This window comes from Leopardus geoffroyi, chromosome C2 (genome assembly GCF_018350155.1).
Source record: "Leopardus geoffroyi isolate Oge1 chromosome C2, O.geoffroyi_Oge1_pat1.0, whole genome shotgun sequence".
Lineage (NCBI taxonomy): Eukaryota > Metazoa > Chordata > Mammalia > Carnivora > Felidae > Leopardus > Leopardus geoffroyi.
In genome coordinates, this window is record NC_059333.1 from 68756892 (window position 1) to 68783869 (window position 26978).

General features: G+C 47.4%; 1 protein-coding gene across 2 annotated transcripts in view; it reads left to right on the forward strand.

The window, feature by feature from the left end:
* Nucleotides 1-248: 248 nt before the first annotated feature.
* Nucleotides 249-26978, forward strand: part of PDIA5 (protein disulfide isomerase family A member 5) — a 93469-nt gene continuing 66739 nt past the window's right edge. The window contains exons 1-3 of one of the 2 annotated variants that reach the window (XM_045502278.1): nt 249-454; nt 22139-22265; nt 25124-25211. In XM_045502278.1, coding sequence (XP_045358234.1) covers nt 407-454; nt 22139-22265; nt 25124-25211 — 263 coding nt within the window. In that variant the 5' untranslated portion in view covers nt 249-406. The remainder of the gene's footprint in view (nt 455-22138; nt 22266-25123; nt 25212-26978) is intronic. The other variant, XM_045502279.1, reaches the window with a different exon arrangement.

Sequence of the window (26978 nt, forward strand, 5' to 3'; positions counted from 1 at the left end):
CTGGTTGCCTCTCCATCCTCAAAGTAGGGAAAAGAAAACTTATCTCTGTAAGCCGAATGAGATCTTGATCTGAAACTCCAGGCACAGAGTAAGCCCCGCAAATTAACTGCCTTCCCTTACTGGCTGACCTCGCCGTTTAGCACTCCACTCATGCGCCTCTGTGCCTCTGGGGCCAAGTCCACGCCGGGAGGCCCCCAGCCCAGCCTTGCCGCAAACTACGACTCCCAGCAAGCACCTCTTCCAGGCCGCCTCTTTCAGCCTCGTGCGCATGCTTTGGCAGACGTGGCACCGGGAACTCGGAGGCGGGGAGCGGCTGGGAAGTGGCCGTGTCTGTTGGACCCGGCGGAGCTGCGGGCGCGGGAGCCTGAGTGGAGAACGGAGCCAGCCGTAGGCAGCGGCGGCGGGGATGGCGCGGGTCGGGCCGGCATGGCTGCTGCTGCTGCTGGCAGTCTGGGTGAGGCTGTGGCGCTGGGGTCCGGGAGGGGACGGCACGTGCGCCCCACGCTGGGGTCCGCGCTCCCTGCTCCCGGCCCTCGCGGGACGTGCGGGGAGCTGCCTCCAAACCCCGGGGTGGGGGCATACGTGCCGGGCAGGCGTGGACCCGGTGGCCGCCGGGGAGGCAGTGGGGCAGTCCCCGTGCCCTCCCCGCGGAGCCCTCCAGGGCGCAGGGTCCGAGGGAGCCACGCAGTGGGCTTGCGCCGCGGGTACAACTTTGCGGGGGTGCAAGTCGGGGGGGGGGGGCAGCCGGCGTCTAGGGCGGGACACAGGCGGGTTGGAGGGTGCGCCGCGCCCATACTCTGGGCCCTGCACCTGTGTGAGTGCGGGGTGGGAAAAGGGTGTTTTAGATCTGTACTGCTGGAAACCTTGCTTTAGGGCCACCTTGTTCTTGGTTTCCACCCTGAGCAGCAGAGAAAGTGCCGGTCTCCACCTGGTACCCTGCCTGCAGGCAGGGCTGGGTGGGGTCCGCGGAGGAGTTCTTGCTTCTACACCCAAGTGCCCTGGCCCGAACCTCAGCCACTTTCTAGTTTGTGACACTTGCGACTTAGTCTCCTCATCCATGAAGTGGGGACGGTAAAGCCCCCCCCCCCCCCCCCCCCAAAGCCGTCGGGTGCGGGTCGGATGGAGGGAGTTCTGTGAACTGCAAAATCATGCAGGAGTGGAGTAGGGGTGAGCCAGCGTGCTGGGAGTGGTGGGCTCGCTGAGAGGAGTTTGCTACAATTGAAAGGGGCAGGGGCGGGCGGGGGTGGCTCCAGGAAATCCCTAGAAGAGGCCAAAATGTATGTATTTGTCCACAGTGCCCAGGGCTCTCCAGGTTTGGCTTTGGTGTTACTGTGGGTGTGTGATGGGATAATGTGGCCTCTTTCCACATCACTCCATAACTTCTGGTCGGTCTCCCTTCTTTTAGGACGATTTTGGCTCCTTTTTTCCCCATGAAGTTCCCAGAAACTTTCTGCTGTGGGTACCCTCTCCAACCCAGATTTTTCGTTTTTTTTTCTGTTGGGTGTGACAAGAATGCTGGGCAACAGGAGGAGAAAAACTGGAGTGTGGATTTAGTTGCTTTAAACAATTTCATCTTTTGATATCCTGCCTTTGGGGCATCACCAAGGAGGAGTGGCCCTGTATTTTCTGGTTGTCTGGAAGTCGGTGGGAAAGGCTGCTTCCTGTTCCCTAGATCTGACCGTTCTCCCGCTGGGATAGAACTAGTCTGGAATGGGACAGTGTCCCTTTACCTGCGTCTACCTGTGGATGATCTGTTTGCATTGTTTTCTGGAGCCAGCTGGCTTGGGCAGGTCTCTGGGCCAGGAGATACCGCAGGACTGTGCAGAGGGGGCCAGCTCCCGCGGGAGCCCCTATCAGGTCTTTGCATTTGGGCTGTTTTAGGGGATCCTGCTTTCCTCTATTCTTTTTTCATCTCCCTTCTATAAAAATAGAGGGCTTGGGAATCTGACTGGAAACAAGTTTCTTTCGGCAATCATTTATTTATCAACGATGTTGTTTGGCGCTGGATTGGATTTTGGATGGAGAGCAAAGCACAGATTATCCCTGACCTCCGGTGCCGCCCTGGCTTGGGCAACGGAGTCAGTCCTGTGAGCAAATAAAGACAGGGCAGTGAGCACTAATACCCGAGGTGCTGGCAGCCTCCTCATTAATTTGGTGGGAAGGTCAGAGGTCAGCCATGGCTTTCCTGAGGCAGTGGGTTGTGCAGTCTGGAGGAAGTGGGGGTGGGGGGAGTCAGTGAGGCAGTTAAGGTCTACTGGTGCTCTCCATCTCCAGGTGTGGAAGGATGGGTAGGTTTGCTGAGAGCACTAGAACTTGGGAGTCTGCAGCATGAAATTGACCTTCTCCTTTCCCCATGCCCTAGCTTGGTTCAGCAGGTGTCAATGGTGCAGGGCCAGTGCTGAGTGGCTGGTGGACACCAGGGTGGGCCTCTGTAAATTTAAACTCTATGTATGTCCAATAAGGGCTCCCAAGGTCCTAGGAGTGTATTGGGTTTCCTCGTTTGCTCAATATTTACTGAGAGCTGGTATGTGCAGAGCACTGGACTGTGACCCAAGGGACATGAAGCAGTATAAAGGGATCTATAGCGATTCACGGACAGGGATATATACCTACCACATTTTTTACAATAGTAAAAATGTAGAAATGGCTTAAATGCTCAACAATAACAGCATAGTTAAATGATTTTGGGTCCTGTCCATGCCATATAAAGCGATGTTTATAAAGAATATTTATATTTATTAGAATGCCATGTTGACTATGAAAATATTTTATATGCTTATGAAGAATATCTAGGGACATGGAAAAGTGCTTCATAATTAGGGGTAAAGCAAGGTACAGAACGAATCCCAGGGTGGCTGAAGATAGCTTCATATGTGATTGAGGAATTAGCAGTGCATCAGAATGTTAACAGCGATTGTTCTAGAAGGCACAGCTCTGGGTGACTTTTGTTTATTTCTTTGTTTATGCTTTTTTCTATTTCCCCAAGTTTTCTATATGGATGTGTATTTGTTTTTTGATCAGAAAAGTTAATTAAGGAAAAAGGTTCCTTTGGGGCCTCTCAGCCTTCCAGAAGAATACTGGGATGAAGAGTCACAGTCAGCACTTGGGACAGGTTGGTTCTAGCCCTTCCCTCCTGGCTAGGTATCTCTGCCCTCAGTCTGGGGAGGCTGTGCTGTCCTGGCCCCACCCCTGCAGCTGACTGCCCCTTCCTGCCGCCCTTCTCAGCTCCTCCCTGCGGTGGCCCCTTCCCCAGGCCATCCATGCTGATTGTGGTGTAGTCGACATCCAGTCCTCAGAATGGAGACATGTCGGTGCTGGGGGGGACATGAAGTCATCCGGCTCAAGTGGTTCCAGCATCAGGCCAAGGATTGGAGCTGAGCTGTGACAATTTTCACTGGTCCATAGACACACTGGAAAAGTAATAATGGTGAATGGTTTTTCCACGAATCCAGATACTTTCAGTTTAAAAACTTGTCCATTTTTCTGACATGATGTCCATATTGGGGGGAAGGGGCGGTTTTCAGTGTCCTTTAGAAAAAATTAAGTAGTGATGGTATATTGATTTTTTTTTAAGAAAGTCTTTTCTAGATAAAATTTATTTTTAAATGTATAATATACATTATATATTTTAAACATGTTATATATTTTAAAATGTTTTTAAAAATATATAAAATACATTTTGAAAAATATATTTTGCCAATCCCTGAGATTCAGAGGTCTGAGAACTCCTGATATAACTCAGCTCTTTGATTTTAGAGAAGTGGGGCTTTGAGAGGGAAGGGTCTCAAGGCTGCTGGGTTTGTAAAGACAGAGCTGGGATTGGTGCCAGTCTCCTGAATTATAGATCAGATTTCTTCCTGCTCCATCTCTGCCATCCCAGCCCCCCATCTTCCACCTGCTTCCTTCCTCCCAAGCCACTGCTAGGTCCTCTGCCCTTGACGGTGGCTTGACGCTGGCTTGATGCTCAGAACCTGGTGGGACAGTGGGTGGAGGTGCAGGAAGCAGGAGATGTTTGTCCCTGGTCTCTCCTGCAGAGCTTTTAATGTATACATATTTAGGTTCTACACCATTATATATTTAATAGGCTTTTGTGGGCTGGCCTGGGGACCTAATTGCCATTTATAATGCTGTTTGGAACCTGGAGTGCACTTTTCCCACAGAAACAAACACATTACAGAGGAAATTTTAAAACAGAACTGGCACATCAATGGGAGGAATAGCCGAGCTCCGTGTGGGTGGCAAATGCTGAGTGCTGTGCGTTTGGGCAAGGGTCAGGCCAAGGGCCCCCAGTCACTAGAGAAGGGTCCTGGCTCACGCCTCACGAGGGCCGACTCCAGGCTCTGTGACGATGGGGATCTTCCCTGTTCTGCCTGTTGTGTTCCCAGCACCTAGCCCAGGACCTGGCATGCAGTCCTCCCCAGTCCATGGTTGGCCGGAGGAACTAGTTTTGCAGGCAAAGAAAGGAAACCATCTGGGGTAGAAGTACAGACAATGAGGAGTTATGGGCCGGTCTGGATGGAAGGAGAGATTTGAGTCTCGGGAGGGGGAAATCACATTGGAAAAGTGGATTGTGATGAATGTTAAATGCCTGGCAAAGCTTTTGGGACTTGGTTCTGTAGGTGATGGAGAGACGTGATGAAAGCTGCCCTTTTAATAATAAGATCAGTCAGTCCACACTGTGGGGTTGGAATGGAAGAGACTGGATTAATTTTCGCAAAACAACACTTTCTTCCTCTCTCTTCTCTTGTATCTATAAGATAAAGTCAAAGTGTGACATAATGGGTAGAACATGGGTTTTTAGCCAGCTGGGCACTGAAGAGCTGTGTGACCTTGGGCCCTGCCTCAGTTTTCTTGTTTGTCAGTGGTGGCAATAATATCCATTTGCAGAGTTGAAAACATCAGAAATAATACAGGAAGCACCCAGCACAGTGCTTGGCATATGGGGGCGGGGGGGGGGGCACAATAAATAGGAGCCAGGGCAGTTATCTCAAGTTGGGAAGGAGAGGTGCTGGGGAAGCTGGTTAGGAGGCCAGAGAGGGTGTGAGCAGAGACTGCGGGCTGTGAGTTGGGGGGCTGTGCTGCTGGGATTCTCCCCATTACAGTTCCTCTGAGCTGGGCTCTTGACTCGCTCCTTGCCATTCCCCAGTGGGCCCTTGCAGAGCCTCTGAGGAAGTAGAGGGGGCTGCAGAGGGTCTAAAGATTTATGTTTCTCTCCCCTTTCTTCTGAAAGTGGATACTGTTTTGAGAATGATGATACCAACCACACCGCCTCCCTGACGGGTTTGCTTCAGCTTTGCGGTTTTGCTCAGTGGGGCTCTTGTGTCTCAACTGGTGGTGGTGGCTAAGTGACAGTGAGTCAGAGAGTGATGCATGGGGTGTAAGGAACCTAAGTGCTCATATTACCAGGACTTCCATGGTTTCTTTGGCCCCACACTCCCATTCCTCCTTCCTTTTTTTTCACATCTAGCATCTTAGATTCCAGTGGGAGAGGGGAGGAGCAGGGATGCCCACCCATTGCTGGGCTGCCTGGCCCATCATGCAGTACTGGCTGGAGCCTCTGGCTACCCAGGTGATCTGTTGATGAGAATTATAAAACAGTTGGCATATCTATAGAGGGCTTTGGAGTTTGCAAAGCATTCCCACGTATTTCATTTTGGTGAAACCACTTCTAAATAATTAGCTTTTCAATCATGCGGTGGGGGGTTAAATACTCAGATGGACTGTGGGGTTAGAATAGCCTTTGGTGTCTTTTTATTCTCCAAGGGCATCCTGAGCCCCCAGTTTGATGTGTACTCTGTTCCCAGATGGCCTGATGGTGAGGCTGTGCCTGGCTTCATTGCAGCTGGCTGGGATTGGAGTAGAATGTCCATCTTCTGACCCCCCAGAGAATCCTACTATTCCCCCAACCCTTTGGCATGAGCAGATGTCATTAACTCATGAGCAGATGCTTTAATCCTTGCTTTGGAAGGTATTAACGGAGATCTAGGTTGAGAGCCCTACGCTGGGGCTGAAACACAGAGGTGGTCTAGTATCTGAGCTGAGAAGTGGGATTGGCTGGAAAGTTCTGTTTTTGGGCCAAGTAGGGCAGGCTTGTGAAGAATAAGTGGGTTTACTTTTGTCAAAGGGTTTGACTTTGCTAGGTCCTGGGCAGAGTATGGTACCTGCTCCTTATTTCCAAGGAATGTAGACCAGCATCTGCATGCTACACGTGTCCCAGATGTTCATTCATCCCATAGGTCTTTTTTATGTATTTAGTTTTAATTTTAATTGTTTTACTTTAGAGAGAGAGAGCGCGAGTGGGGGAGAGGGGTAGAGGGAGAGAGAGGGAGAATCTTAAGCAGGCTCCATAGTCAGCATGGAGCCCGATGCAGGGCTCAATCCCATGGCTCTGGGATCATGACCTGAGCCAAAATCAAGAGTCAGATGCTCAACCAACTGAGCCATCCAGGTGCCCTATTTTTTCTTTTTTCTTTAAACAGATACTTCTTGACAGTCTTATGAGTCAGACATACCATGCTAAGGCATTAGGGACATAATGATAAATAAGATGGCCACCATCCCTTCCTCCTGTTGCTTAGTGGGAGAGCCACTAACTTATTACTTAATTCAGGTGGTAAAGTGCCGGAAAGAGGAAATACAAGGTGATAAGAGAATGTGTAACATGGGTCCCTAACCTAATGCAGCGAGTCAGGAAAGGCTTTTCAGAGGACTTTCTTAGAATCATGTTTTTAAGTGTATAAAACAGTGCATAGTACAACAAAGGAAACCAATGATACTGAAATATAGTTCCCAAATTCTATAACAAATATGTGATAAAATATTTGTATTTATTAATGTTTCATTTAGGAAGATCTAATGGCAGGTTTGATATTTTCAGTAATATTTAGTGACGAGCATCAACAGTGTTTCAGGATATCTATGCCTGTTGTAATATAAAAAGTGTGATTTCTGGGGGTAAGGGCTAAAAAATATATGATTTCTGTTGGTGGCAAAGTCACAGACACTGCTAGTGCTACTATAATTTGTTGCCTACACTCATGATAAAAGTAAGGCTAAATTTCAGTTAGAGGTTAGTGAAAATAAAGATACTATTTTTCCTCACTCAAGTTCATAGGTCCCAGCGTAAGGAAGAATTATCCAGGGGCGCCTGAGTGGCTCAGTCGATTAAGTGTCTGACTTTTGATTTCGGTTCAGGTCATGATCTTGTAGTTCATGAGGTGGAGCCCTATGCCAGGCTCCTCTGTGCTGACAGCCTGGAGCCTGCTTGGGATTCTCTCCCAATCTCCCCTCTCCCCACCCCCCCCAACGTGTGCTCTTTCTCACTCTCTCTCAAAATAAATAAGTAAATATTTAAAAAAGAGTTATCCAAAACCATGGAAATAAAAGATGATTTAGTGTCTCTCTAATGTCATATTAGAGCATTGTCTAAGAAGGACACCTAAGGGCCATCCAGTACTCTAGGGAATATAACTGTATTATTCTTTAGGACCCTTATTTTATTTTATTTTATTTTATTTATATTTATTTATTTATTTAACGTTTATTTATTTTTGAGACAGAGAGAGACAGAGCATGAATGGGGGAGGGGCAGAGAGAGAGAGGGAGACACAGAATCGGAAGCAGGCTCGAGGCTCCGAGCCATCAGCCCAGAGCCCGACGCAGGGCTCGAACTCACGGACCTCGAGATCGTGACCTGAGCTGAAGTCGGACGCTTAACCAACTGAGCCACCCAGACTCCTCTAGGACCCATATTTTAAAGGTAGATAAGATGCAAATGATTTCTGTTTGGTAGAGAAGAGAGACCCAGAGGTGATTGCCCTGCAGGACTTTAACCAGTTTGATACCTAATTTAGCAGTCTTACAACAGGATTCTTTTTTTTTTTTTTCGTGAACCATATGCATATTAGTTTCTTATAACTTTTTTTTTTTTTTTTTGCGATCTTCTTTAAACCTTTTTTCCCCTTATATCCTTTTTTGATGTAACTATTTTTAGTGGGTCACTTATTAAGAGGTCAGTAACCCTGGGGCATCTGAGTGGCTCAGTCGGTTGAGTGTCATGATCTCATGGTTCATGAGTTTGAGTCCTGCATAAAGCTCTGTGCTGACAGCATACAGCCTGCTTGGGATTCTGTCTCTCTTCCTCTCTCTCTGTCCCTCTCCTGCTCTCTCTTTCTCTCTCTCAAAATAAACTTAAAACAAAACTGAGTTCAGTAACCCTTCGAAATATGCTATTTGTATGAGGTTTAGGTTCTTAACATTTGAGAATTCTATGTGACCCCAGTTTAGGAACCAGAGTGAGCAGGATGTGAGGATGTGGCTCTGAAGAGAGAGATCTGGGCTGGACATGTTAATATAGGGGTGCTGCTCAGGAGGTGGGTGAGATCCCCATGGAGAATGGAGAGAAGGAAGAGAAGGTAGAACAAGCGAGCCCTGAGGAACTTCAACGTTTAGAGGTTGGGGGGACGAGGGATTACAAAGAAGATAGGAAGGGTGGCTGGAGAGGTAGAAGGGAGGCCAAGAGTGTCCTGCTGGGGTTCAAGAGGTTGAGGCAAAGGAGAACTGGAGGTATCTGTAACGTTATCCATGTGGAAGTCGTTGCGAGTCCTCAGAGAGCCTCTCTATCTGAGAGGGGAGTGATGTGGGCTCCAAAGATGGGTCAGTGATAGAGGTTTTTCCTGCCAGGCTGTGGATCCAAATCACCGTAAGGGTCTATGTATACAGTTGGATTCCTGGCCTCCCCAGATCTGTGAGATGCTATTCTTTAAGGATAAGGCCCAGGAATCTATTTCTAAAAAGCCTAGACTTAGAGCTGGCGTGCGTGCAAACCAGGCAGATTTACAAGTAAACAACATTAATTTTGTGCGGTGGATAGTATTTTGCCAGCGAGGGCTGCTGCTCTGGGCTGGGTGGTGTGGCCCAGGTTCTGCCCGGGTCATGATCCATGTACACCGGGCACAATGTGAGGTGGCACTTGGCTTGAACACACACTGCTTTGCTTTTCCCTGAAGGCGTGTGGAGAACTGCAGGCAAGCAGGGAGCAGGGAAAAGATGGGTCAGACTGTCACTGTGGCTTTTTCCAGTTGGTTGTGCTTAATGGCTGCGTTGGAAGGGGAGGCAGATTTGCCGGCCTCTCCGGTCTTGTATTGGGTGGAGCTCTAGTGAGTGGAGACGGCTTGAGGGGCACCAGTGGGGAGCGTTCACCTTGACTCACTGTGCTCAGAAGGTCTGGGCTGAGTCCTGGGCTTCACCTGAGGGGCGTTTGTTCACTTCTGTGAGCCTCAGTGGTCGTATCTCTAAAGTGGGGATAGCACCACCTCCCACACAGATTGTGACATTTTTTCAGATATTTTTGCTGCAACTCCTGCAAGCACAACTGTACGTTTTACATTATAGCCAAGTATACGTAACAGATATAAATGTTTTGCTGAATACTTAGTCTTGTTATTTATGATACATACTGATGTTTTCTATTTGATGTCACTTGAAAAATGTTGGTGGTAATCCACTGAATTGATTTGTGACTCAGCTCTTGGGTTGAGTCCTGAAGGGTGGAAAACACTGGTTTAAACCCTCAGCTTTAGAGGATTGAGCGAGATAATGTGTGTAAAAGCACGGATATACACCATGGGTCATGAGCACTTGAATTGTTATTTTCTTATCAATTAACTGAGCTTTGAGCCAGAGTTCGATTTCTGGAGTGGGAATTTACCTGCTTTTCCCCCTTCTCTGCTGCCTAGTTCACTATTCCCTCTACCAGCTCTTGTTAGCAGGCCTGGCACACCAGGCTGGCAGTGACCCAAAGCCCTCTTGGCGTTAGGAGAGGTTTTTCAAAACATTAAAAGCTTTAGGGACTTAAGTCCTGGTTAAATGCACTGCGGTTGCAATTTCAGGATAAGAAAACCTGTTTTTATAAGCTCTCGGATCAGTTGTCCTGCCCCTGAATTGTCCCTTGTTGACAGCCACATGTTGCGGGGGAAGAGAGGGGAGGAAAACTGTACTGTGTAGACCACATGTAAGGTATGGTTTTTAAAGGAAGCAACATATAAGAAATGCAGCTAGCTTTGTATTTGGAAGAACAAACAATGAGATGTGGGTGGCTCCAGGAATCTGTGGTCTTTGTGCTCCAACTGGGGCACCAGCGATGGGGGTCTGAGTCACAGCTCTCTCACCTTCTTGCTGTGTGATGTTGAGCAGGTTTCTTGGCTCTCCTTAGTTTCAGTTTCCTCACCTATATAATAGATGTACTGCAAGTACCTACTGAAGTCTCTTGCCAAGATGACTAAATTAGATAGGCATGTGAGCTGCTCAGCTGCTCCTGATCACACAGTAAGCACTCTGTACTTGGAGCTATTATCATTATTATGGGCTGAGCCCTAGGCCTTGAATTTTGGAACTGAAGAATTCTCTCTTGGGTTCTATTCCTTGCCAAGTGCTTTCCCATCTCTCTCTCTTAAAAAGCACATTTAGCTCCTCACTGCAGCTAGTCAGGGGTCCATATCTCAGCCAGGCCCTGTCTGTCTGTCTTACACCCACATACCCACACACCCCATTCAGGGACTCATGGTGCTTGCCTTTATTTCGGAGGCTGTAGGGTAGACATTTGCATGTTGGGAAGCACCAGTGGTGAAATTCCCAAACTTGGTTTGAGGTTAGGCCTTCATTCCTGGTGAAGAGTGCTGTTTAGCCATGGTGGTTGGTGACAGATGCTTAAAATTTGCGTTTATTAAGGGATGTAAATTACCCATATTTAAAAATTAATGTTCTTTTGTATTTCTCTTTCTCTGTCTCTCATCAAAGACGTTCTGGGTATGTGTTGCATGCTCAGTGCTTTGCAGATTTCGTATAATAGTTCCTATAAAAAACTACGCGGTGCCAGGTGAGCAGAGGAGCAGACAGGTAGCTGGAAGTGAAGAATGGCAGATGAGCTCTCCTCTTACACGGGAAAGTACTAGTGAGCGCTGGCTGGCCGGCTGGCCGAGGGTTTTGAAAGTCCTGTGGAAGAGGTGGGGGCAGTATTTGGTTGTTTTCTGGGCATCTTTTTTTTTTTTCCCCTGTCTTTTTTTAGGTAAAAAAAAAAAAATTTTTTTTTCTAACTAATTTCAGACTTACAGAGGAGTTGCAAGAAGAATACAAAGGATTCCCATCTGCTCTTTACCCAGATTCCACACATATTAACATTTTATCACATTTGTTTTATCACATTCTCCCTCACCGTTTATAAAGTTCACCGACATGATGCACCTTTGCCCCCTAAATATTTCCTAAAAGGCAAGGATATTCCCTTACATAACCACAGTACAATGATCAAAATCAGGAATGTAGCATTTGGCTCAGAACCCAGTTCAGAATGGCACGCTGAATTGTCATCATCTCTTTAGTCTCCTTTAATCCGGACCGGTTTCCCGGGCTTTGTCTTTTGTGACCTTGATAATTTTGAAGAATGTCCTTCAGCTGCGTTTTTGATGATGTTTCTGTTCAGTGCGTTATATCCGGAGGCATATGGTGCTAATTTTACCCATTATTGGTGGTGCTAATGCTGGCCCCTTAGTTAAGGAGGTCTCTGCCAGGCTTCTCTGCTGTGAAGTTACATTTGCTTGTGGGGTGATACTTAGAGATTGTTAATTATTTCCTTGATGGTGGCCAAGTGGTGATAATTTTTTTTTTTTTCTTTAAAGATTTAAATTGGACATGCCTATTATGGTGACTGAGAAAAACAAAGGGGAAGAATGAAATCTATCTAAGGATGAAGTTTTACTTTGGTGCATTTTTTCCTTCCAGTCTTTTTCTGAGCATAATTTTGTGTGTAGTTATAATCATGCCATGTACATTTGAACTCCATTTTTTGAAACTTAACACTAAAGCAAATATTTCTTCATTGCACAGTCTTCGAAAACATCATCTAAATGGCTGTATTATTCTGTTGAATGGTTTCCTCTAAATGACCATTCCCCTGCTCTTGAATATTTAGGTTGTTTACAATTTTTGACTCTTACGAGTAGGACCGTGTGAGTCATCTGTCAGAACCCCTGCTAGTTTCCTCAGGACAGATTCCCAAAAGTGGAATTACCAAGTCAAGAAGCATAAATACTTTTTTTGAGATACTTGGTGAATTGTGCCAAATAACTTTGAAAAGAATTGTACTTTTGCCAGCACTTTGTGACATTTGGGCGCCATATTTTAAGAGATTCGTTAATGATGTTTCTCAATTTTTTTTTAACTGTGACCCACCAGTCAAGATTTGTGTTGAGACTAATTTCCTCTATTTTGAATTATGAAAGCATCAATATTTATTTCCTCAAATAAATTCTAGTAATATAGCACATTATTCTTTTTAAGCTCTAACACTCTGCTGCCAGCTATGGGGATAGCTCTGAGAATCATGAACATGTCTGTGTCTAAGGTAGATCATTCAGGATGGTGAGGGATTTGAGGGCACATGTGAGGAGCTAGGGTATTTCACCTCTAGGATCCTAAGAAGGAATGTGTTCGCTCTTTTCAGAGTGCAATAGGCTGATAGGCATGGGAGAGGGAGGAATTTGAGCTTTCTGATGATAAGCTATCTAAGATGAAATGGTAGGGTGGAGGACATGGACTTGTAAATGTTTCGTTCTCTCAGCCCTGTGGGCCCACTGTGTGGCGCAGCCTCAGGAATTTTGAGTCCTTGGCTCTGGAGGGCTACCTGAGGCCTGAGATGGCATGTGAGGAATGCTGTGTTGGGGAAACCAGCCAGCCCAGCTCAAGCCTGTGAACTGCCTTCTGGTCTCCTGCAGTGGTCCTCTTAGTCATAAAGGGCCGAGGTTGCAGGGAAACTGGAGCGCTACTAGCTGACTTTCCTTTCATTTGTGGGTAGTTGTCACCAAGTGACCAAGACACCTGACGGGAACAGGCATGGTGAAACTTGGGTAATTTAGGAGGAACACAGTGAACCAAATCTTTGATAGTCCTTCTGTCTCCTTCCTTACAACAATTTATCTGAAGTATAATACATGATTTAGTGCCTTAGACTCTTTGAAATATCCCAACTGGAGCAAATGTTAATATTTCTTTCCAATTTAGGCTTTTGTTCCAGTAGGGACTCAATATCCATTTGTATGTCTGCCAGAAAACCCAGAATGAGTACCTTACAGAGGTCATGTAATTCACTCATGTTGAAGCCTCGGAAGGGGTGTTCTAGGGCCAGTACATACTCCTGTGGGTCAGGGACCCAGGTACCTTTTATCTTACTACTACACCTCTGTAACAAGTCCTTTCTCCTCATTGTCTCAAGGTGGCTGCTTGAGTTCTAGCCATCTTGTCTAAATTCCATCTGGCAAGAGGAGGAGGAGACTAAGAAGACCCAAATGTCTATTAGGAACAGTTCCAAACACTTCTGCTTATATTTGAGGGGCCAGAGTTTAGTTGCACAGCCAGCCACACTTGCTGCAAGGGACACAGAGGAGTGACTTTTAATGTGGGTGGCCACAGATCCAGAGAAACTCAGCAGTTTTTGTCACAAGGTATAATTACCTTACAGTACTTCTCTGGTAGTGATCATGAGGATAGATTTATCAAAATGTCACAATTGGCAGGGACTTTGGAAATTATTTTAAGTCCCTTCATTTTACAGAGACTTAGAAAAGAGAGACTTGCCCAAGGTCACACGACCAAAAGGTAAAGCCAGTGCAAAACTTGGGTTTCTGGCTCTTTCCACCAAACCTCCAGCTCTAAATTCTCAGTCAGCTCGAATTCTCTGACCTTGGGTTCAGGTCATCTGTTTTTAACATTTTTCCTGGATCCCTTTACCACCAGCTTCTTTAGAGTCTAGACTTTTAGATTCTGACATTTGAAAACTATTTTGAGCAAAATGTGGGTTACACTAAATTAAAACCGGTTTCTTCACAGCTCCCAACATAGGAAGGGTATCTTTTTTCAGGTGACAGAGCAAAAAAGGTCAAGTTCCACCTCCACCCCTTTTCCTAAATGCTAAAATTTCTGTCTTCAAATCACCCTCCTTTAGCAAGCTGCTTTTACATAATTGAATACCCCTGGCTTCATGATCCACATTGAATAGTGAATCTGTAATGACAGCCAACCTCCCCAGCTACAGAGAACATGAGGGTGCTGGCACGCACCCCAGAGATCTGGAACTTTTTCCAACAGAGGGTATAGTGTGGCAAGGAGTGTTCTCCCTATTATTTTCCAAGATTGTACCACTCTTTATCTCCTTCGTCTGGTGGGGATGGTGGGTGAGGTTAAGTGAAGAGAGAGCAGTTTAAGTGTGCTGTGTGTTAGAGAGGGAGAGAGTGAGCTGGAAAGGGGCTCAGACTCCTGTACACAACTTCTGATGAACAGCACATCTGGGCTCATTGATCCAGGGCCCTGAGAACAGGGTACTGCAGAGGGTTATAATCCCTTCTTGCCATGGGATTTTGGAAGTTTGGGGCTTTTCCTGGCTGCCCTGAAGGGAAGGAGGTGCTCTTTTTCTGCTTGGGTCCAGGGAGCTTGTGGGGTTGAGAATAATAGACCACCTCTGGGCAGGAGCTGGGAGACCTGAGCTCTAGTCCTTGCTCTGCTGCTTACCTATTGTGTGACTTGGTAAGCAATTTAACCTCTCTTAGCCTCAGTTTCCTCATCTGTGAGATGAGGCCAGCACCCATTTGTTAGGTTTTGTGAGGAGCAAACGGGCACAGAATCTGGAAGGAGCATTCTACATGTACCGCGTGGCCTCTTGGTCTGGGTTGCCATGCAGATGGGTGATTATTGCAGGTTTCAGGTTATATCCTGAATGTTGTGTACGTGCATGCTCCTTCCTGCCTGGACGTGCTGTTTTGCCTGATTGTAGCCAGGGCCCTGGAGAGGAAGAGGTGGTTCCCGTTTCACTGTTGTTCTTGCTCTGTGATTTGTCTCACTAATAGTACTAATAAGATAATTATGATTATTATGTACTTCTGTGTGCCAAGCATTATGTTAGGTTCTCTATGTGCTTTTTCCCCCTTCATTTAATCTTCAGCCATGCCCACAAAGGAGGTATCAGTATTATCCTTTCCACTTTACAGGTGGGGAAATGATGCTCTGAGAGGTCATGTTGCTCTAAATGACGGTGCCCGGGTTTGACCCCAGGTCTGTTTGGCTCCCGAAGCAGTGCTCTCTCTGTGTTGTCTGAGGGGTAGGGATCCCTCAAAGGGAGAAGATGAGAGTGGGCCTGTAGGCTGGCCCTGATACGGGCAGGAGAGCACTCAGGGCATCTGGAAGATGAGAAGGCTCATGCCTCCAGCTGTGGTGGAGGTGGAGTGAGGTCTTCTGCGCCCAGCAGCCGGGGTGCTGCTGGGCCCTGAAGGGGACCTGTGCTCTGAGTGGGGGTGGAGGCTGCTGTTACTGTGATGCAGGGACATGGTGTTCTAAGAGGGGGTATATACTTTGACAGGGGACGCTGACATGTGGGGCTCCAGGATTCCCCAGCAGCAGGAACAGAGGCAGCTGGCCTTCCCAGCAGTGTTCTGCCCTGCACTGGGGGAACATTTTATGGGTCTGAGCCCAGGCCCTAGTGTAAATACTGTTAAAGCTGAGGGTTGGTGAGCAGAACGATCCGAAGCCAGTGACTTAGAATGTAAAGAGCTGCCATACCCGGGAACAGTTCTATGGCTGGCTGGGAAGGTGGCTGGCTGCTGAAGCACTTCTCAGACGCTGCCCTCTCCCCCCTGAGGGCTTGACAAAGCAGAGAGTTTGTGCATCATTAATGTTGTTATTATTGTTGTTATCAGGGTTTGTGGGTTGTGACTTATGAAGTCTGCAGGAAGGCTCTTGGCAAGGCGATTCAAGGCTCACTGGAGCTGCATCTTCAGGAAAGGAAGGAGCGTGCACACTGCAAAGGTTAAAATAGACGGAAGTGGAGGAGAAAGGAGAATGTTAAGTGGCTGGAGGAGAGACCTCTTGGGGAGGGAGGCAAGGGCAGTCCTCCTGACTGCTCTGTGGTTGTGAGCTGAAGTGATGGTCCGTCTGAGGCCAGGCACCCAGGGGCCTTTCATCTTCCCCCCCTCTCAAAGATACTAAGCATGGCATCTTAGCTCTTAGTAACCAAGTCTTCTGGTTCTCTCGGATCTGGGTATCCTGACTCTTTTTCCTCTTTTGCCCCCAAATCTCCAAATCCTGCCTCTCTAGGCCAGTTCTTTTCTCCTGTGCCCACACTTGTCCACAGTGGAGACAGCCCATCCTTCTCCTGACCCACTGGACTACCTGCGTGGCTTCCCCTCATCACCCCGGCTCCCACACTGGGGTGTGCTTTCCCTTCTCAGCAGCCTGACTTCCGGCTGCCTTCCCCCCCGCCTCTCTGCTGTTAAGGTTTGCTTGTTATGTCCCTGGGGACTTTGCCACGGTCTTTGCCTGCAGATTGATCACCCCCTTTCCTGTGTGTCTCCTCCCTGGTCTGTGTTGACGCGGAACTTCCACTTTATCCTTCCTGATCTTCCTCCTGGTCCTTCCTCCTCTCCTCAACTGAGGATTTCCCTTGTCATCTCCCTCTGAACCTGACCCTGGAGCCTTCACCGGCCTCAGGGCTCGCTCTCTAGCCTGAAGAAAGCCTGTGTGTCCACATGTCCATGCCTGAGCATATTATCTATCACCTCCCTCAACAGAAGACCGGAGCCTCTTCTGCCACTGCTCCCGTCTTCCATCTTGGCTGTTGTTCCACACTCCTAGCCCAGATCCTTGGAGTCACTTTAGCCTCTTCTCTGTACCCTCCTTGCTTACATAGGAATAGTCACAGAGTTCTGTTGTTTTCCCCCGAGGCTCTTGGATAGACCCATTTCTCTCCTCTTGGGCAGCCACCTCGTTGGTCCTTCCACCTCCAGCCTCCTTGATGGCTTCCCAGTCTAAGGTCATGGCCAGATGAGGCTCTTGAGCCAGGCTTTCTTGAGGTGGGGCATGGTCCTACCCACTCTCTCCCAGACCCTCACTGTGCTGTGGTTTGTCTGCTTTGGGTGGCCCCTTCCATGTCTCCCAAGAGCTATTATGCCTTCACTTTATAACATCTTCCTAGTGTGTGATCTCTGTAGAGGTCAGGAGTGTGGTAACCAGTGTGATTTATCAGGTTTATGTTGCTGGGCAGACATTTCCTGGGGGCTTTCAAGGGGCCAGGCACTCTGCTGGGCCCAGCCCTCCGGAGCTCTTAGTCTAGGGGTGGAATAGGGATTGGGGGAGGTGGAGAGGAGACACCTCCATAGAGAGTTCTAAACTAGGCTGGCTATGGGCAGTGCCCAGTTTAAGTCCTAGCATCCTACTGGGTGATAGTGTTCAAGCAAAGTCAATTTGCTCAGTGTATTTCTTATTGAGCTTAAGTTCCCTGCTGTGTGAGAGTGAACGTTAGGTCAGAGCCTTTGGTAGCTGGCTGGAAAATGGTTTTACTTTGAGGGTGGCTATTGGTTAGATGATCTGAGGGGTTCACTGGGTTTGTTTAGAAAGGAAGCTGTGGGTATGCCATAAGACTTGACTCTTGAGGCTTCTCCTGTACACACTTTGCTGTCACTGTGGCCCAGCAGCATGCCACTGTGCTGCCTGGGCAAGTGGGCACTGGACCCATCCTCCCTCCTTTCCCCTTTCCTTCTCACCAGTTCCAGAAGCATAGGTGCCTGCCAGTCTCAGGAGTGCTGGTCTACAGGTCAAAGTGCTGAGGCACTGGGCAAGGGTAGTTGTTTTTCCTGACTGATACTATTATCTGGGGATTAAACACAGAGCAGCATCAATGTGGTTTTCCAACAGATTCTTTTCTTTTTTTCCTTTAATCATGTGCATTGAGCTATGGACTTTTTAGTCTGAAGTCCATTAGCTCCCTGGGAGCACTAGAATAACATGTAATAACATAATGGAATGACCTTTTTGGCGAGCTCTCAAGGTGGGCTGTGCAAGGGCAGTGGGTCCTTAGGCATTATACACAGCTCTGGGAGGGCAGAATGAGGGTGAAATAATTCCTCAACTCTACCTCCTGGATAGTTTTACCCTAGGGAGAAGGAACCTTTGAATGCCAATGGCAGATTATATTTAGAAACACTAGAATATGGCCACATTTCTATCTTCTATTCTGCTGAGATGGAAATTTGTATTATATATTATGGTAACTGATACTGTTGAAGTGCTTTATGATTTATAAAGGATGTTCAGTAAGTTACCCCATTTCATCATCACAGCAGTCCCACTAGGGAGGTATCATTATCTCCATGTCAGATGCAAGGCACTAAGCTGTAGAAGTTTGAGGGATGTTGGCTAGGCATCTTAGGTACTAAGTAGTAGAGCTCAGAGGCAGCTCAAGACTTCTGGCTGCAAAGAGGCAGTGGATTGGCAGGGCATCAGGTTAAGTAGAGAGACTAGGTTCAGGTTCTGGTCCTGTTACTCATTAACTATGTAACTTTGGTCAGATTATTTAACTGATCAGTATAATCAAGCATATCAGATAATCTACAATTGTCTCATTCATCCATAACCTTTTGTCTTTGCTCCATTATGGGCTCATTGCTTTATAGACTACAGGATATTTGTCCTGGACTCCTCTTCACTGTCAACATGGTAATTTTCCTTGCCTCTGTCTGTGGGATCCTTTGTTTCCTAGGTTCCATGTTTCTTTTCATTTTTTATTCACTTGTTGTTTTGGTAGAGCATGAGTTCCAGTACCTTCCTGAGAAAGGGTGTATTGGTGGTAAGTTTTTCACATCTCAGCTCTTAAGTGTAAGTAAGTCTGTACTCACTATTGACAGATAGTTTGGCTGGGTATAAAATTCCAGTTGGAGATCATGTTGCATGAGAGTCATGAAGGCAAGGCTTCATTATTCTGTGGTGTGCTAATGAGCAGTTTTATGCCAATTCTGACTTCTGATCTTTTGTATATGGTGGGATTTTTTTTTCTTTGAAATTTTCAGAATCTCCTCTTTGTCAGCAGTTTTCTGAAAGTTTTCAGTGATGTGCTTTGGTGAGAGTTTGTTTTTTTTGTTTCATTTTGTTTTTTTTTAACTCGTTGTGCAGGGCTCTCTCCACTGGAAACTTATATTCAATTCTGGGATATTTTCTTGAATGATTTTTTTTTTTTTATAATTTCTTTTCCTCTGTTTACTTCTTTTCCTGGAGTTACAGTAAAACCTTGGTTTGTGAACATAATTTGTTCCAGAAACATGCTTGTAATCCAGAGCACTTGTATATTAAAGCAAATTTCCCTGTAAGAAATAAGGGAGGGGTACCTGGGTGGCTCAGTTGGTTAAGTCTCAGACTTCAGCTCAGGTCATGATCTCACAGTTGGTGGGTTTGAGCCCTGCGTCAGGCTCTGTGCTCACAGCTCAGAGCCTGGAGCCTGCTTCGGATTTTGTGTCTCCCTCTCTCTCTCTGCCCCTCCCCCACTCAAGCTCTGTCTCTCTGTGTCTTTCAAAAATAAATAAACATTAAAAATTAAAAAAAAAAAAAAAAGAGGGGCTTCTAGGTGGCTCAGTCAGTTAAGCATCCGACTTCAGCTCAGGTCATGATCTTACAGCTTGTGGGTTCAGGCTCTGTGTTGGGCTCTGTGCTGACAGCTCAAAACCTGGAGCCTGCTTCAGATTTTGTGTCTCCCTCTCTCTCTGCCCCTCCCCCTTGTGCTTTGTCTCTCTCTCTCAAAAATAAATAAACATTAATTTTTTTTAATGTTTATTTTTGAGAGAGACAGAGACAGAATGCGAGTGGGTTAGGGGCAGAGAGAGAGGGAGACACAGAATCTGAAGTAGGCTCCAGGCTCCGAGCTGTCAGCACAGAGCCCGATGTAGAGCTCGAACTTGCTAGCCGTGAGATCATGACCTGAGCTGAAGTCGGACACTCAACTGACTGAGCCACCCAGGTGCACACCCCCCAAAAAAATTTTTTTAATTAAAAAAAAGAAATAATGGAAACTCACATGATTCATTCCGCAACCCAAAAATATTCATATAAAAATTATTATGATACTGTAATATAATACAAAATAATAAAGAAAATAAAAAATATAAAGAAAAATAACCTGCAGTTAAACTTTTAAAGCCTTCGTTACTGGTGTGAGGGAGATGAAAGAAGAGGGTTATTGTGATGACTTTCACTATCACTAATGGAATGCTATCTGTTGGCTCCACGGAATCTTTTTTTGCATGGGAGCCATTGTATACACTCACATAGATGTTGGCTATAGTGCAGTATTAATAAACTCTTGTCATATACTATATTTAATGTAACTGGCAGTAAGGCAACAGAGGAAAGGGATCTATATCTGTAGGCAGCCTGACCCAGAATGAAGCAAAGTATTCATTAGCTTACTCTTATATGGAAAAGCAAAAGACTGTCCATAGGTGCTTTGAAGTGACAAAAAATACACTAGTGCCAGTTGTGGGTACCTTCCAGTGTTCTGAAAAATCACTGATTTCTGTCAAATGCCACAGCCTGAGGCCGAGCATCTGAGTGTGGGAGCTGGTCACCCATAATCCTAAAGCAAGAGAGAGAGAGAGAGAGAGAGAGAGAGAAACCATTGGCTCAGTTGTGATCATGTGATGTTTGGCATCATGTACTACTCATATTACAAGACATTGCTCATTTATCAAGTTAAAATTTATTAGAAATATTTGCTAGCCTTGGAGAGCACTTGCAGAACAAGTACTCACAATCCAAGGTTTTACTGTAGTTTAATTTGGTACTTGCACTTAATGGATCCATCTTATTTTTCTTATCTTTTCTTCTATTTTTTATCTTTTATTTTTGTGTTTTATTTTCTAGGAGTTTTTTTTTTTTTAATTCTACTTTCAACTCTTTTGAAATTTTTTATTTCTGTGAGAGTTTTTTGCAAGAGTTTTTCCTGATTCTCTTTGACTATTCCTGTCTCATAGCATTCAATTCTTGTTTTATGGATTCAGTATTTTGTTTCTCTGAGAATAATAATTATAGTTTTGCTGTTCTCTTCTGTTGTTTTTCTTTTCTTCTAAGTATCATCTTTCTTTTAGTTTGTTTTCATCCCTGTCTTTTGTGTTAAGGGCTTTCCTCAAATATCTGGTGAACCTGAGTTATCTGTATTGAATAGCAAGGCACTGGCATGGGTGTTGGAGACTCTGTGAGTGTGAGGAGGAGGTGAAGGGCATTTGTTTACTGAGAAGGCCTCACAGTGGGTATTTCAGTGGGAAGTTAGTTGTTTCATTGGAGGGTCTCCAAATCACCATCTTTAGGTTATTTTTCTTGTGCTTCTCAGTTTCCTTAGAGAAACATTCTCTAATGTCCTGCCTAGGGGAATAAGACTGACAACATTCTGGAAAAGGGAAGGGAGATGTGGGGGGAGTTGGGGCTTGAGGATCAGTGATCTCAAGGTTCCATGTATAGACTTTCCCTTAAATCCCCTCGTTTTCTCTCAGGGCCATACTTCTACTCCCTGCCTGGTATCTTCCAGGAGAGCTTTTCTTAGTCTCTCCATATAGTAGCCCCGTGTTTTCTGACAGCTAGGCAAGGAGCCAGCTATGTAGGCTGGGTGAGGGGATCTGCTGTATGACTGTTCCTTATTTGGACTTTTAACACACCTCCTCCCCCAGCCTCTGCTTCTGGCCACCCCTCCTTGTGCCTGCAGAGGTGCCTGGTGCCTCCAGTGCTCAGAGTTCTCAGGGTTCTCTGGGAAGAATTGGCTCATTTCTTGTTGGCTGGCCTCCTGAGATCATTGGCTGAGTGGGAAAAGCTGAAAACCTTCCACTCCCATCCTGAATATGAGAAGTGATGTTACTTCTCTGTGGATCTGTGCATCCGTGCTTCTAGGTGGGTGGCATTTTCACGTTGCTCTGGTGTGTGGTGTTGGAGTGCCGTGTGGAGTACAGATGTCCACCTCCCAGACAGGTCTTGATTGAGTGGGTGGCAAGTGTGTCCATGCAGCATTCTTGTGTAGTATGCAGCCCCTACAGCTTGACAAACGTGCCTGAAGATGAGGGGGGAGCTGGAGACTGGGAATGGTCTGGGAAGTGTCTTGGGGGAGAGGTGTTGGTAATTTGGAAAAGGGATGATGTGGAAAGGTTGATGTAGTCCTGAGAAGGGTCGGTGTGCCCTTATCCTTCTGAAGTAAAATGTGTTCTAGGCAGCACTTCTGCGGGCACCCATTCTTCCTTCGGCTTGGCGGGAAGCTGGGGCTCATGGTCCTTGGCTCCTTGATCCCCAGGTCGTCCTGCCGACGTGGCTGTCCTGCACAAAGGTCTCCTCACTCATCGAGAGAATTTCTGACCCCAAGGACTTGAAAAAACTTCTCAGGACCCGGAATAATGTGCTGGTGCTTTACTCCAAATCTGGTGAGTGCCCATCCTGGCCTTGGGGGTCATCCATCAGCGATGGGATGGTTTGGGTTCGGGGCACCAGTGGGAGGCAGAGACCTCAGGACCAGGAGCCACTCAGGGAGGGTCCAAGGGTCATCGGGCTTGTCCACTTTCCCCAGGAGATGAGGCAGAAGCACAGAGGGGTGTTAGTTCTGTTTCTTTTGCATCCTGAGAGGTTGTTTCAGTTCCCTATAATCAGTCTTTCTTGGGAAGAGCCTCTGGAGTCCTCACTACCTCAGGAGGGAGAGGATGTGTGTGAAGGGAGACGGAGGATGGTGGTCAGTGGGATGGATGTTGTGGCTTCCTGGACAGGCACAGACTGGCCATCACAGGACATGCTTTGCCAGAGCTGTTGATTAGCTGGCTGGGTCGGCCTGTCACCGGCTGAATTGGTCCCAGGCTTGGGAGCACGCACCCAGGTTCGCAGCCCTGGCCCTGCCTGGCCCCCATCTGTCCTGCTTTGGGGTCAGAACATGAGACTGAGTTTGCAGTGGGCTCCAACAGAGCAGTTTCAGTGGAGGGTGGGACTGTGGCTTGCTTGCCTCTTCTGACCTTGAGGCTGGCAAGGGCATAGTGGATGGAGAGAGGTTTGCTCAGCTCTTGGCTGCGACTTTGAACATCTGACTGTTGGTGTTGTTCCAGCAGAGTTAAGTGTTTTCACTGCTCCTAAGGATGCCAAGTTTTCTGTGCCCTGGAGAAGCAACAGCCAGTGGCTGGGCCAGATCCTGGGCACAGTTCTCCCTGGCAGCTCATCCTTGACACTCATTGGCACTAGGGGCTGATGGATGTTTTGGACGTGTGTCTCTCCTGAACCCTGCATCCTCTAAGCACCCTGGCACATGCTACTTCTTGCCCTTTTGAGGGCCTGGCACACACTTCCTGAGGTTGTTGTTGGGAGCCCAGAATGTGTCTAGCATCTCTGTTGTCAGGAGTAGGGGGGAAATTGAGGCAAGGGAGGAGCAGAATTGCTCCTGAGGCCTGGGGCATAGGGCCCTGAGTAAGCATGGCTCATCCCCTTGGATGCTCTTGGAGCTGGGCAGTTGCCAGTGCAGGACCATGCTCAGTTCCTTCTCTGGGTAGGTCCCGTCACATAAGCTCATCATCTGACAAGGACTGCGAGGACCTTCTGCGACATGCTCCTGTTTGCTCCTTTGCCTCCTTGAGGGAGGCGGTGCAGGTTGTCCGATAATGTCCAGTGTACAAGTGAGGAAATTGAAGCAGAGGGAGAATAGCCAACTCATCTGAGGTCTAGCAGCCGGTAGATGGTGGAGCTGTTCTCTGTGCTTCCTCTGCTGGAGGGTCGGAAGAAATAATATTAATCCTGCTGGGACGGAAGGGCTCTGAGATCACTAAATGGTTATGGTAAGTTAGAGAGTGGGAATGTGGGGTCTCTTGATAGGGGCTTGTGGGGCAGGAGGCAGGGCGAGGACCGCACTTCTTTTCTCTTCTGCCCTCAGCCAACCCTTGTTGGCACTGGGACTTCCAGTGCTTCCTGCTTACTAGACCCCTCTCTGCCTCCTACTGCTGGGGTAGCAGGACCCAGGTGACTACCTTCCTGCCTCCTTGCCCAGGCCTGCTGCGACACATGTGACCCTCAGTGGGTTTTTGGAGCAGCGCAATAACTGGATTTTCTCCACTTCCACCCTCTCAAGCAGTGTGTACCTTTCCCCTGCCTCACCAAGCCCAGGCTGAGCCCAGAGGAGTGGTGGGGCCATGGCCTTTCCTGCCTCTGCCACGCTCCCTCCTCCACCTGTCCTTGTGGGGGTTCTTGGGAGTGCCTCCCTCGGGTGGCTCCCTGTGCGTCTCTAGAAAGATGCTTTTTGTTCACTTGCATGAAAGGCTCAGCATGCTTTGTATTCACAAACAGCTACCATTATCCACACTAGAAAAGGGGATCTGTGGAGGTGAATAATTCAGACATCAGTTTTGCTTGGCTTTGGAATGTATCTTAGGGTTTTTGGTGTCTGTGTGGCGGGCCCTTCAAGTGAGCTCACAGATGTGATGGGGGAAGGGGACACACTGGCCACAGCCACTCTGCAGCAGACCCTTGCAAGTTGTCAATGTTGAAATCCTGGCCACAGAGGCTTCATCCCCAAGTACCTGCCCTCCTACAGTAGTTCCCAGTGCTTTGCCCAGGTACCTGGACAAATGAAAAACTTCCTTTCTTGTGTTTACCCTACCTTGCCTCAAGGTATAGTCCATGTTTTTATAGCTAACCCCTGAGGTACTGCCAGGGCTGGCCCTTCTGTCGCTTCTGGGGAAATGGGCTGTGAAATGTGACTTGGGTACACTTGACATTGGTCCATCTGGGACCAGTGTCCCATATAATCCTCATTTAGCCACCAGGTTGCTGAGCCCCTGCCAAGATGAAGATGTGATGCACAAGTAAAGGAAGTATCTGGTCCCTGCTCTTGTCAGCTCGCGGTTTGAGCTCCAGGGCAGATGAGTGTGGAATTGGCAACCTTGTTCCCTATATTAGTTATAGAACTGTAATTGTTTGGTTATAGAATTTTCACAGTTTGTCCCAGAAAAGTAATGAGTCAGAGTGGAGGATCTGACTGCGAGATCCTTGGAACAGTGAGGCATGAGATGTAGCGTAACAGAGGTGTGAGTTGGGGTCTCGGTGTCTGTGGGGAGGAGTCCAGAGCCTGGCAGGAGCAGGGGTTTCTGAGAAGAGTTCTCCCCGAACTACTGATCACAGGGTCAGTGTTTTAGTGGCCCTCAGGATCTCACCTCAAGGATGGCTCCCCATTCTTCCTTGCCCCTAAAGGAAGATGGCAGGGGTGACCCTCGTGGACTTGGGCACAGATGTTTAATTTTTTATTTTTTTACAGAGGCTGCAGCGGAAAGTCATCTCAGGTTATTGTCCACTGTGGCCCAGGCAGTGAAAGGACAAGGCACCATCTGCTGGGTAGACTGTGGGTATGTCCTGGGGACATGGGGCGTGGTGGCTGGAGGACGGGGCGTCCTTGGGGGATCTGGAGGGTGGGGTAGGGAGTTGTCCCTGATTAACTCTTTGGGAGAGAGGCTGTGATAGGAGAGATTGCTGCAGAAAAGCTTCCCTAACCCTACTTGAGGGTCACCTGTGGACTGGAGAAGGGGCAGTTATGGCTCTCCCACTTGTTCTTTCCAGCCCCAACACTCTTCCTCCCTTTTTACTCTGTTGTCCTGTGTGACTTGACTTTTTTCTTCCCAGCAGGTGAGAGAGGGGGCCTAGATGGCCAGAGAGACAAGGTTCTTTTCAGAGGCACCCAGTGGGCTTGCTCGTGAGGGGGGTCTGTAGCAAGAATCATGGACTTCATCTCCAGCCCAGGGCATTAATAGAGGTCTCCACTGCCCTCGGTGCAAAGGTGGTGGAATCAGCCACCTTGCCTTCCGAGGTGGCTCCATTAGATGTGTCAGTGGCTTTGTCCTTCTAGCGCTCTCTTCTGACCTTTGTCTCCCTGCCTGCCACTGCCTGTCCTAGTGCTGGTGCTCCCAGCTCCTTCTCCTTCTCTTTCTCCTCCTTCCTGACCTCCCTCCTCCCAGAGACTTTCTTGTCTGTGTTAAGGCGGCAGGATCAAACACCAGCCCACAGGAGGGAGTCTGTAGGAAGGGGGGCTACTTCTTAGTGTGGGGAAGGGGGCTCTTGATGGAATTCCTCTGATTCTTCCTAGTGTGGGAGTTTGAGTCCAGGGTGTACTCAGCTTCCCTTTCTTTTCAATCATTAGGAATAATTTCCACATCTCTCTGTGGTCAGTGCATTGTGCATGCAATGCACACACACCCACACCCCCTCTTGTTATATAATTAGCTCCCAATTTGGCCTAGATTGGCATAAATGCATAAAAGGCACTTAGATAGTGAAGGAACTTAGGAGGAGAGGTAACTAAGAGCAGGTTTGTCCTTTGCATGTTTGAACACCTATTGTATGCAAAGGTCTATGTTGCACTTGACCTGGATACCAGCGTTATACGCCCTTGTGACTTCGGACAGGAAGAGTTTCCGGAGTCACTGTGTCCAGCCACTTCTCACCTGGACTTAGGGTTTATCGGGAGTATGAGCCTGGGAAGAGGAGGGGAAAGGACAATATTGCACTCTTGCAAGTACGGGAAAGAGGCGGGTCTCTGCTGGGAAAAGGGCTTTTTAACCTTCACTTTTATTGTGGCTGTTCTTGCCTGAGCTACAGCCTGGCTACCACATTTAACCCTGTGGGTTAAATGAGCTTTAGGGCTGTACTGCAGTATAGCCTTCTTCCTCTTCAATCTGAGTTCTAAATTTCTGGTTTTTTAGGGGTGCTCGGGTGGCTCAGTCTGTTGAGCATCTGACGTCAGCTCAGGTCATGATCTCGTGGTTCGTGAGTTCAAGCCCCGTGTTGGGCTCTGTGCTGACAGCTCAGAGCCGGGAGCCTGCTTTGGATTTTGTGTCTGCTCCTCTCTCTGCCCCTCCCCTGCTCATGCTTTGTCTCTATCTCTCAAAAATAAATAAACATTAAAAAAAAAATTTTTTTTTAATAAAAATAAATTTCTGGGTTTTTTAAAATTTGTTTTTTAAAGTTTATTTTTATTTAGAAAGAGAGAGAGTGTGAGAGAGAATCTCAAGCAGACCCTGTGCTGTCAGCACAGAGCCCCATGTGGGGCTTGATCTCACAAACTATGAGCCAAAACCAAGAGTTGGACACTGCCTGAGCCCACCAGGTGCCCCTAAACA